Source organism: Solanum dulcamara, chromosome 5 (genome assembly GCF_947179165.1).
Source record: "Solanum dulcamara chromosome 5, daSolDulc1.2, whole genome shotgun sequence".
NCBI lineage: Eukaryota > Viridiplantae > Streptophyta > Magnoliopsida > Solanales > Solanaceae > Solanum > Solanum dulcamara.
Genome location: NC_077241.1, coordinates 32,128,712 through 32,145,911, shown reverse-complemented (window position 1 = coordinate 32,145,911; position 17,200 = coordinate 32,128,712). Strand labels below are relative to the sequence as shown.

General features: G+C 36.2%; 1 protein-coding gene across 3 annotated transcripts; it reads left to right on the top strand.

Annotated features, from left to right (window-relative positions):
- The first annotated feature begins 5,179 nt into the window (after positions 1-5,179).
- Positions 5,180-9,204, top strand: LOC129889120 (pentatricopeptide repeat-containing protein At4g21065). 3 transcript variants are annotated; one of them, XM_055964291.1, is made up of 3 exons: positions 5,180-7,637; positions 7,816-8,573; positions 8,719-9,203. In XM_055964291.1, exon 1 carries the CDS (start codon positions 5,216-5,218, stop codon positions 6,977-6,979), a length of 1,764 nt encoding a protein of 587 aa, XP_055820266.1. In that variant the 5' UTR covers positions 5,180-5,215; the 3' UTR covers positions 6,980-7,637; positions 7,816-8,573; positions 8,719-9,203. The 3 variants fall into 3 exon arrangements, with proteins under 3 accessions (XP_055820266.1, XP_055820267.1, XP_055820265.1); XM_055964292.1 differs by having other exon boundaries at positions 5,180-8,507; positions 8,719-9,204; XM_055964290.1 differs by having other exon boundaries at positions 5,180-8,573; positions 8,719-9,204.
- Positions 9,205-17,200: the final 7,996 nt, after the last annotated feature.

Genomic DNA, 17,200 nt, shown 5'->3' with positions numbered 1-17,200 from the left:
CTTGGCCCTAGTTTGGGTGGTGGCAAAGCGCTTAGTCAGTAAACCCACATGGATTTTGATGTGATCCATATCCTGATCACACTCCTCTTATTTACTTCTTTGCTCAACCGACATCTCGAATGTTTAGACCATGCCTATAACCTCAGAATCTTTACTGTGCCAAGCCCTGCTAGCCTTTGAAATTGGATCCTAGATTTTTTATGCTTTCGTAAAAGTTTTGGACATGAAAGATCCACCATAATCTTGACAAACTAACGTCTTAGTCATAAAGTTGCACGATCTATAGAATAGCTTCATCAGATGCTCATTTGTAAGATTATAATTTGGGCACATTTTTAGTTTCTAGCTAAATCTCTGCTATGAGTCATGTAGAGCTTCATAAAGGAGTTGTTTGTGTGTATTAATCTCATTCTTGATTTGCAACCTCTTAGAAAGTGGAAAGAAACATTCTAGAAATGCTTCCTTTAGCTCTTACCAGTTTGTGATTGAGTCATGGAGGAGCTCGTTTAGCCACTTAATTGCCTTCCTAGATAGAGACAATGGAAATAGTCGGTTTGGCTAACCCCAGGGATGTCACAATTTCTGCATGTGGCAATGCAGTTCATCAGATGTTGATGTAAATCCTCTCCATTTGTCTCTCTAAATACTCATTTCAAATTCAAGAGTTGAAGCATGGTGCTAGTGATGGTTAACTTCATGCCTGGTGGTACTGGAGAAAGAACTATAGCCCCAGTGACCAACTCTATCTATGTCTAGATCATCATCTTCCAGAGCAAAACTAATAGGCCTCTGCTGTGCTCTAGCTTGTTGCATTGGTTGATTATAGAGGGTACATTTTCTATGTTGTCCTAATCATCCCCAAGATTATCATTATTACCACAATTTCCTCTAGCTTGAGCTTCCACAAGCTCTCTCAACCTTTACACCTCGCTCTCTTCCACATTCATCCTTCGAATCGATTTATGTATTTCAGGATCGTAAGGGAGCAGTGGTTCACCCTTACTTCGGGTACTGGGCATACACTAACCTATACCTTTTTATAAACAAAAAAAGAATAAAATTAGGAAATAAGACTACAAATCAAAATAAATACTAATAGAATTTTTCAAAGTAGTATTCCCCGACAACAGAACAAAAATTTGATATGCTCAAACTGACACTTCAATTAAGAAGTTTAAAGCGGTCGTTGTCAAATATAGAGCCCAACTAGGTTGGAGTCGAACCCACAAGGAATTCGGAGGAAATAGGTCTACTAGCACTTAACATTAGTTGTCATTAATATTTCCAAAATAAGAAACATGCACAAAGTAAATGGGGGGATTTATTGTTTCAATAAGTTAATGTTCACAGTAATAGAATAAAACTTAAGATTGTTAGAATGTGAGATGGTAACAAGGGTTGTGGGAACCATGATACACTAATGAAGTAGGCAAATATATAGGTGATTGTCGGTAAGTGTTTAGCATGGCATTGTAGTTTTCTTCATCTTGTTTTCCTTTTAACGAGTGTATATGTTAAAACTCTCCTATATTCATTATTTGTTCGGGAGAGGGTTAGCGAATAAGAAAAGATAACTACAACAGAGATTCAAAGCATAACCTTTGTGTAGAAACTTAAGCCTGGGAGGTGATAGTTTTTTGAGATCCAAAGCAAGGGTTAGTTGGCAATACACTCTGAGATCAAGAGAAGATGAGTGAAATACATTTAATAGGGTCGGGAGGCATTTAAGTGTACATAACTTTCTAGATTTTATATGCGGCACACTGATATGATATTATCAATACATAACGACTAGTGAGTTATATGTCACGAGGAACACAATCCTAGTTACTATCTCACCTTGCTAACAATCTTAAGTTTTATTCTGTTACTTCGAGCGTTTACTTATTGAAACAATAAATCCCCCCATTTACTTTATGTATGTTTGTTATTTTGAAAATATTGACTACAACTAAAGTTAAGTGATATATACCTATTTCCTCCGCATTCCCTATGGGTTCGACCCCAACCTAGTTGGGTTCAAAATTTGATACGCCCAAACTTACACTTCAATTAAGAAGTGTAAAGCGATCATTGTCAAATATAGAACCTAACTAGGTTATGGTCGAACCCACAGAGAATATGGAGGAAATAGATACTAGCACCTAACTTCAGTTGTAGTCAGTATTTCCAAAATAACAAATATGCATAAAGAAAATGAGGGGAATTATTATTTTAATAAGTAAACATTCGCAGTAACAGAATAAAACTTAAGATTGTTAGAAATATGAGATGGTAACTAGGACTATGTTCCCTATGACATGTAACTCAGTAGTCATTATGTATTGGTAATATCGTATCAGTGCGTCGCATGCTAAATCTAGCAAGTTATGTACACTTAAACGCCTCATGGCCCTATTAAAATATTTCATTCATCTCCTCACGGTCTCAGAGTGTATTTCCAACTAACCCTCTCTTTTGATCTTAGAAAACTATCCCCTCCCGGGATTAAGTTCCTAGACAAAGGTTATGCTTTGAATCTCTATTGTAATTATAGTTTCCTAATATGTACCTCTCTTCCGAGCAAGTAATGAATACAGGCGAGTTTTAATGCGTGCACTCGTAAAAAGGAAAATAAGATAAAGAAAACTACAACGCCATGGTAAACATTTACTGACAATCACCTATACGTTTGTCTACTCCATTAGTGTGTCATGGTTCCCACAACCCTATTATAGGGTTTAGCTACTCATAATCGTAAGAAATGAATCAAGAATTAGTGTTGAATTCATAAAACTAGACTTAAGTTTATAAAAAAGTAAATCTCGAATTGCAATATGAATAGCGAATCAAGAACAAACAAAGGATTGAGTTAAGTTTGAATCTTGAAAAGTCTCCAAAATATGCTCTCACAATGTTCACAAATACTAAAAATTTAGAATAAACACGTAACCCCCAAAAAAATCGAATATTTATAGAAGTACAAAATATACTCCTAAACCACCTAGGGGAACTTAAGTTGACAGAGTTCACACCCTAGTATCACGGTCTGTACTGACTTTCAAGGTCCGTAGTCATGCTCCGTGTTGGTGACTTAGCTCCACCAGTGTGTGGGCCTTCTCTTCTTCACGGGCAAGCACTACCATCTCGTGGTCATGACTACGACTGATACTCAAGTCCGTAGTAATTTCCTTTGCAAACTTCCATCTTCTATCTGCCAGCCTCCACGAGCTTTCATCACACCCAGTAGTGGACTCCATGGCCTGTGAAGGGTCCCGTTGGGTTTCATTTGGTCAAAATTTCAGTATCCATAGCTCAATAATATCAGCATCACGCCAGCCACCACGGTCCGTACAAGGCACCACAGTTCATGGTAACACTCATAGCCCTCTGGTCCTCAGCAAAATGCATCATATCCTTAACAAATCATTCAAACTCATGCGCGACTTAATTTTCCTACAAAATGAACAAAACACACATCATATCTACAGATACATGCTTGTAACGCACACTAATCCACTATTTCCAACGTCAAAAGTGTCGTACATACACGATACATCACATTACAATTAATTATATTTATACAAAATCCTCCTTAATGAAATAATACGACTAGGAATATGAATAATAACAATTAAGCTTGAACCTTATTCCTCGTGGGATCGACCATAAACTCTGTTAGGTTCTTTATTTAAACAATGATCATTTTATACTTTTTTATAGGTGTAATTAGGGTGTATCAACGACAGTCGAACCTGGACACGACCCCGACGACCTATCTAGGATCTGATCCTGACATTCGATTCAAGACCTGACCCCCAACTCCCGACCCTAACCCCAACACTGACACCCGACCCCTATGACTAATTCAAGAACTGATTTGGATACCCGACTCGAGACCTGACCCCGATTCCAGATTGGACACCCGACCTAGGACCCGACCCGACTCCTAATTTGGGATTCGATTCTACTCTATTTCAGACCTAAAATTCGACTTTCAAATTAGAATTTGAGGGGGGAAGGGGGGCGGTAGAGGTGGTCAGGATTTGGGTGGGAGTAAAAAATAATATTTTAAAATTTTGAAGTTATTTTTAAAAATACATTTTAAAAAATTTAATTGCTTTGGTTGGGGGATGGTTTAGGGGCAGGGGATTAAAACATTTTGAATTTTAAAAAAAAATGGATGGGGAGGGTTGAGGTACGTGGTGGGTAAGAAAAAAATTATAATTTAAAATTGGAGGAGAGTTTTGGAAAATGTTTTTCCTTAATTTTTTGGAGAAAAATCATTTTCTTTAAATTTGAGAGAAATAAGTTAATTTGAAAAATATTTTCCAGAACATTTAAGCTAATCAAAGATGATAAAGTTGGAAACACATATGAGGGTGTGTTTGGTATGAAGGAAATTTTTTTGCATGGAACTTGGCTTATCACATAATAAAATGCCCAACACATGATGTGCAAGTTTTTACAGTTTTTTTCTTCAATGACCACCATATTAGTACCAAATCCATATATTTCACTATCAAAAACTAAAATAGCTGCCACAAATTTCACCACTTACAGTTAAACTTACCATCAAAATCACATTATCATCATCATCCCCATAAAAATTGTAGAATAACCACAAAATTCAACACCATAACCAAATTCATCACCATCAAAAGGTACAAACCCACCATCAAATATCACCACCACCATTATCAATATCAATTTCTTCTTCACCACCACCTTCAATTCCCTCTATTTGCCACCCACCACCCATCACCAACAAATCCACCATTATATTTTATTTTAAATTCAATCATCAATTTTATCAACTACTAATAAAATTGAAGAGAAAAATCGAGTATAATGAAGATGGTGAAATCGGAAAAGAACTAAAATAGATATGATGGGTGGGAGGGGAAGAGGATTCTGGTGGGGTTCAGGGTGAGGTGGATGAAAATTTGGTATGGAATGTGATGAAAAAAATGAAGAAGAAGAAGTGGGTGGAGGGTGAAGAAGAACGAGAGGTGTGGGAGGGGGAGTAGGGTGGTGGAAAAAAGGGTTTTGATTTATTTCTTTTTACTTTATTTTTTATCAAATGCACTTTATTTTTTATTATTTTATTGTTTTGCCACGTTAGTTTTACGAGTAAATAAATTTAATTTTAAATAATAAATGTGTGTAATAGGTTAAGCTTATGTCCCACTAACAATTATTGTCTTGCAAAGCTCACTCTCAAGCTCTGTATGACATGCAGTCAAATAACATGAGTGGAGAGAGCAGAAGACCATACATAGTGAAGAAATGCATTGCCCTTTTGCTTTCATGTGCTTCCTCAACTTACAAATTGAAGCAAGTACATGCATTTTCCATCAGGCGCGGCATCCCTTTATCAAGCCCAGAAATGGGCAAGTACTTGATATTCACTCTTGTTTCCCTTTCAGGTCCAATGTGTTATGCTCAAAAAATCTTTAATCAAATTCAATTTCCAAATATCTTCACTTGGAATACAATGATTAGAGGTTATGCAGAGAGTGAAAACCCATATCCAGCAATTGAAATACACAATAAAATGTGTGTTGCCCCTGACACACATACATACCCTTTTGTTCTAAAAGCTATTGCGAAGATGATTGATGTTAGAGAAGGAGAAAAGGTGCATTGCATTGTCATTAAAAATGGGTTTGAATCGTTGGTGTTCGTTCAGAATTCTTTGGTTCATTTTTACGGAGCAATTGGTCAAGCTGAAAATGCACATAAGGTGTTTGAAGAAATGTCCGACAAGAATCTTGTGGCATGGAATTCAGTGATTAATGGGTATGCTTTGAATAGTCGACCTAATGAGACATTGACCCTTTTTAGGAAAATGGTTTCGGAAGGTGTTAGGCCTGATGGGTTTACATTGGTCAGTTTGTTGACTGCTTCTGCTGAACTTGGTGCGTTAGCGTTGGGTAGAAGGGCGCACACGTATATGTTGAAGGTGGGATTGGATAAGAATTTACATGCTGCAAATGCCCTTTTGGATCTTTATGCTAAATGTGGGAATGTGAAAGAGGCAGAGCAAGTGTTTGATGAGTTGGAGGAGGATAGTGTAGTGTCTTGGACATCTTTAATTGTAGGTTTGGCTGTCAATGGTTTTGGTGAGAAAGCACTTGAGCTTTTCAAGGAAATGGAAAGAAAAGGATTTGTACCTACTGAGATCACATTCGTCGGAGTCTTGTATGCCTGTAGCCATTGTGGTTTGGTGGACAAAGGGTTTGCTTACTTCGAAAGGATGCAAAAAATGTTTGGTATTAAGCCGAAAATTGAGCATTATGGATGCATGGTTGATTTGTTAGGAAGGGCTGGTTTAGTGGAAAAGGCATACAAGTATATTAAAGGCATGCCATTGCAACCCAATGCTGTGATTTGGCGAACACTACTTGGTGCCTGCTCAATACATGGTCATTTAGCTCTGGCAGAGATGACTAGAAATCACCTTAAGCTGATAGAACCTAAACATTCTGGGGATTATGTGCTCCTTTCAAACCTCTATGCAGCCGAGATGCGTTGGTCTGATGTGCATCAATTAAGGACTACTATGCTTCAAGAAGGGGTGAAAAAAGTCCCAGGGCATAGCCTTGTTGAGTTAGGTAATCATGTGCATGAATTTGTTATGGGAGATATGTCCCATCCTAAAAATAAGGCTATATATGCTATGCTTGCGGAAATGACTAGATTGTTGAGATTGGAAGGTTATGTCCCTCATACATCAAATGTGCTTGCTGATATAGAGGAAGAGGAGAAGGAGACTGCTTTGGCTTACCATAGTGAAAAAATTGCAATTGCATTCATGTTTATTAGTACACCGCCTGGGACCCCAATTAGAATTGTGAAAAACTTAAGGGTCTGTGCTGATTGCCACCTTGCCATTAAACTAATATCTAAGGTCTTTGATCGTGAGATAGTCGTTAGAGATCGTAGCCGGTTTCACCATTTTACCAATGGATCTTGCTCTTGTAAAGATTATTGGTAGAACATAATTGTAGAATTGGAAATGGACTTTGCATTAGTTGCTTAGATTGAAGCATAGCCTTCTAAAAAAAATAAGATAGTGGAGAACACGATGTGAAAACATTTGCATTCTGTTCGAGGAAAGGTTATGGAGAGCAAGATATTAATTTCTAGGTCATTGCTTGGTGGACAGATTTGTAAACAATTAGTGTAACTCTATACATTCTGAAGAAAAATTCCTCAACTCCCTTCTACAGTGTTTTGTGTATCATATCAAGAGACCGTACTGGGCTCTATGTAAGTCTTGAGAGGATTAGCTACTTTTGTAAGAACAAAAAAGAAAAGGTGTTTTCTGATGCTAAGCAAATGGGGATTTATTCACTTTTCGCTAAGCCTTTAATGACATCAGGTGATTGCACATTTTTTTTCAGCTTGTATTGATATATATACTCAGTATTCCTGCATAATCTGCTAGATTTTATATGTTAATACCCAATTGATAGCTCATATTCCATGTAACAGCAGGTATAAATAACTTATTTGAGAGTTCTTGCAAATTCCTTTCATAACCTATTGATACACATTGAAGGGGAGCCTTGGAGTAACTGGTAAAGTTGTCTCCATGTGACCAGGAGGTCACGGGTTCAAGCCTTGGAAACAGCCTCTGGCAGAAATACAAGGTACGGCTGTGTATAATAGACCCTTGTGGTCGAGTCCTTCTCCGAACTCTGCGCATAGCGGGAGCTTTAGTGCAACGGGCTGTCCTTTAACCTATTGATACACATTCAACTACAAGTGAACAATGACCTACATGGATTCTCAAACTTTTATGCACTAAATAATTAAATATCTTTTTAGGTGTCTTTTAGGCCCAACATGCTCCCACAACAAGAAGATGCATAGTTGGGACACACACCCCTGGAGCTGAAGTATCCAGATCCTTTTAGGTTAGTTGAAGCAACTGTTGCCCAGTGTAGATAAGGAAGTGAATGGATTGTGATTTTTGGAATATAGTGCTTTGATTGGGAAGTAACAAGCATGTCCATGGAATGTGAGCGAGAAAACTATGACCCAATATAGAATGGGTTGCTTCAGTTGGTTTTTGAAGCATGATACATGTTTGACTAATGGTGGTATGGCTCCACAAACCAGACAAAGATCAATCATGGGGTGGACTAACCTGCTTGGTTGTTTGCTCCTCTCTTCTGAGTTGCATAGAGAACCACTTACACTGTCCACCATGAGAAGTCCTCCATGCCTGTAGTCTTTGCTAGCCACCATCAATGATTGATCAAGATTGTCAATCCTCTTTTTAATGGCCAACCTTCTGCTACAAAGTTTCTTCATACCTATGATAATGAATTTCATGGCTGTAGTGTGATTTCGTCCAAAGATGGGCTGGAAGCTTTGCAGAAGTCTCCGATCTCCGACCTTCATTTCAGCTCATAATTAACGACAGGTGTATTGAACCCCAAAACTATCCGAACTTCTATGTTCTTTGAAGCTCGACCCATCTTCAGGTCTTTGGACAGCCTCCAGAGGTGGACCAGGTATGATCAATGGTGAAGTTGACTCAGGCATCTGGCCAGATATGCTATCTCGCTGCAAGGATGATGGTATGCCTGAAATCCCAAAAAAGATGGAAGGGAATTGAAGTTTAGCCATTGTTTGCCTTACATTTAGTATTTTTAATCGTCCTGAGTACAAATTATAGTGTATTGTTTTGTGCTTAATATTATATTTTTATTTTTTAATGTGTAGGGTTAAAACGATGGAAAGATAAATTCGGAGCAAAAATTATTGAAGCTCACGTTAAAATTAAATTCAACAAGGAATAAAAGCTAATGTTTGAATGGAGTAAAACGGCCATATGATTCAAATTGAAGACTTCAATTGACTTAACAAATGGAAGCAGAAGACTTGATTTTTGCTGCTCATTGAGGCGATGTGCACTCCTGGCGCAACTTCAATGCCAATTGCTGAGCTCATGCAAATAAATTGAGGCCACATTGACGCCAAGTGCATAGAAAGCGCCAAAGGATTTTGGTTCCCTCCATTTTTCCTAATTTTTGGCTTAGATCGGAGACACACGACATAAGTTAGAAGTAATGACTAACTAAAGTATGGACCTAACATGATTTACATAATTAATATTTTATATATTTTCTTCTATAAATTTAGGCAAAAGTCATATGCGGCTCCTTAAAGTTGTCCACATATTTCACTTAGACACCTCAACTTATATTTGTATCTATTGAAGACCTTATTTATTTAAATTTCATTCATATTAGGCACAAAATTCTAACATGGCAAAAAAATGTGTGTTTTACCCACTTTAAGCACGTAAAACAATTTAAAATAATATATATATATTTTTTCTCTAACTTATATACCTAAATTAATTTTAAAAAATTAACAAAAGAAAAAGAAAAAAAGAAGGCGACAGTCTTCTTCTTGAGCCATCACCTCTAGACACACACACTCCACTCCCTCCACGTCTTTCTCGTTCTCTTACCATCTCCAATTCTTTTTCTGGTATTTTCTTCTTTTTACTAAATCTCAAATATTTCGTCAAAGCTCAATTTATTCCGATGAAAAAAATATAAAATGATTTTTTAAATAAAAAATTGTTATTATTTCTTATTCGGATAAATTATTATTATTGGGAAGAAGATGAAGGAAATGGATAAGAATTTTGATGCTATTAGAATGAAAGGGGAATGAGTATTTAGCTTGGGTAAGCGGCAATGGTGTATTGCCGGCGTAACGCCGGTGAAAGGGGTTAAATAAAATGGAGAAGAAGACAGGGGTAGGGGCGATGGTTTACAGGTGACACCAGTGCCAACGTCACTGACGGCGCCGGTGGAAGGGGAAATAAAGTTGTTGAAGAAGAAGAGAGGGGGAGGGGTTTAATTCAAAAATAAGTTATTATTTTTTAAAAATTCTTTTTGAATTATTTAAATAGAATTTAAAAAAAATGGATATCGCCACGTGTCATCATTTCATTGGTACATCAGTTATGTTTTTGTGTTTGAGATACACACATTTTTATTTTTGAACTGATTGCCATTTTATGTCAAATAGGTATAAATTTCTTAAGGTTAAAGTGTCCAATAGGAAGAAGGCCTTATTGAGATGTCTAAACGGAAAAAGCGTACAAGTTCAGGGGGCCTCTTATGTATTATGTCACGATCCGACTTAGGGTCTAGTCATAACACGGCAATCAAAACCCCGAAGGGCTCCAATCAAGCCTCTTGACATATCGTAAAGCATGCATAAGGTAAAGTAAATGTGGAAATATAATAAGACAGTCTAAACCATGATGCATAAAGAAGAATGTAAGCTGACAACATAGACTCAAATATTTATCCAACTAATGCCTCTACTCATGAACATGGGGGGGGGGGGGAGGGGGGCTAAGACATGTCCCTAACTCACCCTCAACATTAAAGAAATAAATTTCTTTGGAAGTAAGAGAACAACATCTCATAACTAGTCCTCATTAGATGAGGACTCACCATAACTCTGCCGATAAGAAAACTTTACTAGCCACGTGGATGGATATGATCCTCAACCTCAACCCCTACATTATGATACAATGTAGGCAACAATATGTGTTAGTATATTTGAATGTATTAAGTATGTGGGCATGAAATGCAATATAAATCATAGGATGCAATGATCAAGAATATACATGATATAGAGGATAAGTAAAATCATGAGGAAAGTCATAATGATCAAAACATTTAAGAGACGTAGTTGAAGATCCTAATATAACATAATAATCATATACATTTGTGGGATAGGAACCATAACCGATAATAAGATCATGCGAGCTATAACATGAAATCCCATTGTCTCCCCATACAACGAAGAAAAGGGGAATCTACTTGACAAGGTAGACTCTACCTCGCTAGACGGGTCATGTACATATGCTATATGTGGATCCACTAGCTAAGACATGAAGGTAACCTACGGTGACACGTAGTTTAAGAAACATGAGACTGCTACTAAGTCTTTTGGTAGGCTCCACCTCAAGTCCACTCAGTGTTAAGTCAAATCCCATGGAATACATAATATAGTAAACATACCTAGCATTTATCATAACTTGTTCATAAACTTCATAATTCATAAAATAGCTCATTTCATAACATAGTTGCAATGTGAGAATTTACCTTTCATCATTACAAATTATACTTGCATAATTCATATCATAAAGTCCTAGGTCACCACATAGGACCCTAAGCCACCTATCTTCATACTTGCATGAAAATCATGACTTGAACATGAAACCCAAATACATAATCAATTTTATTAAAAATCATGAGAATACCTTGAAAACATCGAACTTCATAATCATAATTCATATAATTCATCATTGACATTAGCTTCATGCATGTGCATTCATAATTCAACTTGAAATCATGTAATTTTCATAGAAACATATTTATAATGATCATTAGTAATGATTAAAAACAAATTGAATCGGCCCAACACAATTCATAAAAATTGAAGTTTTAAAGTAATGAGATTTCATGAGATTTTTGAATTAAACTTGGACTCCATGAGTGGAAGGGATTCATGAGTCAATCCACACATACCTTGATTAAAATTGGACTTGAATTTGAAGAAGAAGGCTTGATATTGAAGAAACCCTAACCAAAGCTTGATGAACACTTAAGGAACCTTGGGAGAGAAGTCTAGAACTTGTTTGGGGAACTAATGAGGGAATAAAAGAGTTTTAGACGTATTTAGGATACAATTCGTAATGAATCCAGTCCTTTAAAATGTCCACATACATTATTAGAATGTAGGGAAAAATATCAAACTACCCCTCATTAAAATTTGAATTGGGCAACTCTACAATAGGGTCTACGAATCGTAGATTCAATGATGAGTCATAAAAATAACTCGTACTGCAGGCCTTGAGAAAGAACTGAAAAACAAGTCTCTGAACTTTTGTTACGAGTTGTGTTTACAACTTGTCTTGAAGTCTATGAATCTTAAGGTCACTTGTCCTGCAAGTATGAGAAATTATCCATTTACTGAGCCTCTGAAGTTTTCATATGATTTATTTTAATGAGTCATCATATCCTCTACGACTTGTCCTATTGACTCGTAGAGTAGATTCTAAAGATGACACCTACAGGTCATCAGACCGTGCGATGATGACTCATTTCTACGAGTTTTCAATTGACTCATGAAGTTCCTTCCTGCCATGGAAATTTTCCAATTCTGAACTCATGTATACGACTCACTTCTATGACCCGTACAAGTCCCTCTAAGTCCTAGACCAGCTAGTAGACTTGGGGTCAGTAGACTTTTCTTGAGATTTTCCTTTGGTTCGACTTTTCATCTTACGGAGTCTTACATATTAAAATATAAATTTAAGTAGTTCTACAATCATAGCATATTGTCTTGTCCAAATACATTAAGAAACCCCCCTCTCTCCCCTTAGTGTTGATCTTTTATGTAACAATTTTCTTGAGGAAATTGAATTCTGCGGTAAGAATCTGAGAGAATTTCTTTGTAGCCATGATTTTTGGTGTTGCCAAATTTTTTACAGCAAAAAATGTTTTGGCACGAAAAGGGAGAAAAAAGATGAAATAGATTAGAGATATAATTGAAAATAATCATAAATTATTAAGAACCTATTTATCATCTAAACCATAGTTAGGAACTTCCTTTAGTCTATTAAATTTTTAACCATTAATCTAACTTATGTCATGTGTTCGCAATCTAAGTAGGAACTTGAAAAATTAGAAAGGAGCACTATCTGAGATTTTATGCGACTCGGGACTCATCTAAATTGATTTTGACTGAACTAAGATTTTCCTACTTCTATATATATATACCTTAAACACCATATCAAAGTGGGTTCAATCAAGAGAGAGAGAGAGAGGAGCCTCGTGGAACAAGGTAGAAGATTCAGCAACAAGTTTTTTTACTTTCTTCTTCCTATTTTCATTGTTGGTTATGAATTTAAGTATTGTGTTTTCACACACTTTTATGAGTAGCTAATTTTCTATTTAGAGTTTTGAAGGAACCTTTTATAGGATGAATTTTTCTTAATTTATGATATAATTGAGTCGTTGGATTTTTCTACTTGTTCAACTATGCATTTATATTAGTTGATTGAATGACAATGTTATACCCCAAAAGTTTCTAACTCAGTTCAGTCCAAGAGCCCCATCAAAAGAATTCCGTTTCTGCTGAAGCTTGACTTTTACAGATGATATCTACAACCCATAGAAGCATGCACAGATCGTATATGGGCTCGTGGAGTAAAACTTCAGAAGCTAGAAAAAGAGGTTGAGATTTACAGACCAAGTGTACGAGCCGTAGAAACATTTATGAGCCATAAACTTGATATGTAGATCAAGTCCTAAAATTCATAAATTCCAAGTGTGCACGAAGAGAACCATTTATGAGTTGTAGAACCATACATAGATTATAAAAGAGTCTGTAGATCAAGGTACTGGAATTTCACCCCTCAATATATTGTCTATGACCAATCTTTATGATTCGTAAAAGGGTTTACAGACCATAGAAGGTTCCATAAACCCAAAGTCCTGAATTCCAGTCTTAGTATACGTTTGTACGATCAATTGTATGACCCATAGATGAGTTTACATGTCAAGACCCCAGCCTAGGGCCTAGGTATGACACAGCAATGAGGAACCCAGAGGCACCTCACCCAAGCCTCTTAGCATTCGTTAGCCTTTCATAGGTAATGACAATGAACAATAAATGGAAATAAGAGGGGAAAGAGGGAATAAGGGAGAATACCATAGAATAAAAGTCATCATCAACCTTAGATCATTATACATTTGTGTCCAAACATACCTCTACTAATAGACTTGGTGGAGGCTAAGATATGTTCCTAGCTCACCCTCAAAATAAGTGTCAAGAAATGCTATAATAGAAGTCTTAATGTTTTACATAACATAAACTAGAATAAAAAGGGTTGTTGTTCCCGAAACATGGGAACTTACCAAAAGCAACCTTCAAACAATTTGAGCTAGCCATATAGAGGAGCACCAGTCCCTACATGGTAATAACATGTAGGCAATATGGTATGCGTCAATACTTTGAATGTACTAAGTATGTAGCCATGCATTAACATTGAAGAAACATTAGAACATTATATATTATGGAACATAATGCAATGCATGCATGGGCAATCAATAATTAGCATTTAAAGTATGCATATATAGGAGTGGATCATAATTGACATTTAAGACCATGTGAGCTATTACATGAAATCTAACATAACCCCTATGTCGGCACAGAGAGACTACTTGCCGGGTATAACTCCATCAAACTTTATTCATTTCTTTAACTTTAACTTTAGATGTCCATACGTGGATCCACTAGCCTAAAAAGCCTATAAGGGCTCCTATCTTGGTGCGTAGCTAATGAAACAAGATATTGTTACTAGGACTCCCTTACCAACCCACCTCAAGCCTCATTTGGTGCTAAGTAAAATCCCATGGAATAATATATTGAGAATGGGGAGGCTACCTTGCCAGGGTATATTTATTCATGATAATCATCTCAACTGAACTCAACTGTGCTATGTGTGAATCTATTATCTAGGCTATGAAGTCAACTTACGCGGGCAACGCAGTTTGGGACATTAGGTTGCTATTAGGATTCCCTTGGACAACTAACTGCATTACCGGACCGAATCTCACGTAGAAGTCCTCTCGATGATTAGTTAGTATCCCAATGAAAAACTCATAAAAATATGATCATAACATAATAGGAAAAGATAGTAAATGCCTATCAATCCATCTTTATAAAATATTAGGAACAACTCATTAACTTAGTGATTCTTAAAAATCCATAAATTCGGTGAGAATTGTACTTATCACCATCTTTAATATGATTATGTGAGAATTAGAATTATCACACCATAATAACTTCTTTGATATTAACATAGATCATCATCATAACTTTCATCATAAACTCATAATCTCAACTTTAAATCATAGAAACTTTCAATGAAAATCATTAAACTCATGATCAACTCATAAAATCATCTTTAATTTTATAATCATAACTTGAAAGTAGATTTATGAATGGGAATTCATGTTTAAACTTAAAAACATGTAATACATATGAAAAACATGCACATAATGATCCTTGCTAACATCTAAAAATGAAATTAAATCAGCCAATTGAAATTCCTCAAAACTAGGCTTCATAATCAATTGAAATTGAATGAAAATTTGAGGAAACATTGGGACTCCATGGGAGAAAGGAACCCTTGCATCAATTCCCACATACCTTGAGTGTTTTCACTTGGAATGGAAGAAGCAAATTTGTAGAAATTTGGAAACCTTATCTTGAGCTTGAAGAGAAACCCTTGAGAGAATTAAGTTCCTTGCCTTAGTGAAATTTTAGAAGAATGTCTTGTGAATAAGCTAGTTTCAAAAAATTAGGTAGATATATGATTGAACTTTGTCATAATTATGTCTAGGTTCATTGAACCAAACTTGGGAAAAGACATAATTGGCCTCTATTAAAACCAAACTTTTGACCCTATGGATTGACTCAACGAGTTGTAGAAGAGGGGATGAGTCTCTATGACAACTCATCTTGCATGTCTGAAAAAAGGTTTGATTTTTTTAAAGTCTCTTAAGTTTGAAAACGGGTTGTGTCTACGACCCGTAAACTTGTCTACGACCCGTAAACTTGTCTACAACCCGTAAACTTGTCTACGACCCGTAAACTTGTCTACGACCCATAAACTTGTCTACGACCCGTAAACTTGTCTAGGAGTCATAACATGGACTCGTCCTACAGGTCTTGAATCTTGCAGATTTGAGAGCCTCAAGACTTTTCTTATGAGTCATTTCCATGACTCTAATAATTCCTACGAGTCTTTTTGTCAATTCGTAGGCTTGACTTTGAAGGATCTCTGAAACATGGCCTCTAATGCTGGGTTATGACTGGTTATTATGATCCGTAGATATGCCTACGACTCTTTCTATTAAGTCGTACGGTCACCTGAGGTTTGTTCTAAACGAACCCTTGTGACTCACTCTATGGCTCACTCATATGAGTTGTAAAAATATCTAAGAGTCGTAAAAGGACTCTAAACATAAGTCATTTAGAAATTTGAAAATTTTCTCCTTGGTTCGAACTTTCCAACTGCTGGGGTCTTACACATGCATTAATATTGAATAAGCATTCGAACATTATATAGTTTGGTACATAATGCAATGCATGGTTGGACAATCAATAATTATCATTTAAAGTATACATATATAGGAAGGGACCATAACTGACATTTAATGTGAGCTATTACATGGAATCAAATATAACCCCCTACGTTGTTATGGAGAGACTACTATCCACAAGCCTAAAAAACCTACAAGGGCTTCCATGTTGACACATAGTTAATGAAACAAGAGATTCCTACTAGAATTCCCTTACTGAACCCTACCTCAAGCCTCATTCGGTGCTAAGTCAAATTCCGCAGAATAATATATAAACATCATAATAACATAGCATACATATAGCTTTAGATATCAAGTCATAATTTATTATAATAACTCCTTAAAATTGATAATTCAAATGTGAGATTGTCTCATCACAGGGAATCCTTTCTTTAGCCAAGAAGCCTTTTTTAACATTATTCAATCATTCTTTAAGAACCTTCACATTCGTAGCAAATAAGCCTTTGCAAACATTGGGGTAAAACCCCCTTTCAATCTACTCAAACATTCTTAGAAAGTCATGGTAAAACATGGTGGGTTTAGCCAATTCAATTTCAAATCGTTAAAATCAATGCTAGCATGCATGAGAGTAATGGATTGCACATATTTAAAACATACTTAGAAACAACTCACCAACTCACTTGAAAACCCTTTCATGACTTCATATAAGGACCTTTGATAAATCATTTTATGTAATTAAGAGCCAATATAAGCTAAGATAGGTAAATAAACCTCAAATACTCAGTAATCTACATCTTTGGAATCGTGACATAAAAACCCATAAAATCCATAAAATCCATAATTGAAATTGGTTAATAAGTTAGAAAATACTTGAGATCCATGGACGGAATAACCCATGAATAAAAACCCACATAACTTTATAATTTCGACCTTGAGATTGGAGGAGGAGACTTGAAGATCTTGGGATGAAACCATACCTTTTGAAAATGAAACCCATGAAAGAAACCTTGCGAGGAAAAGGTTTTGTGTGGGGGAGTTAATATGAGAAATTAAGG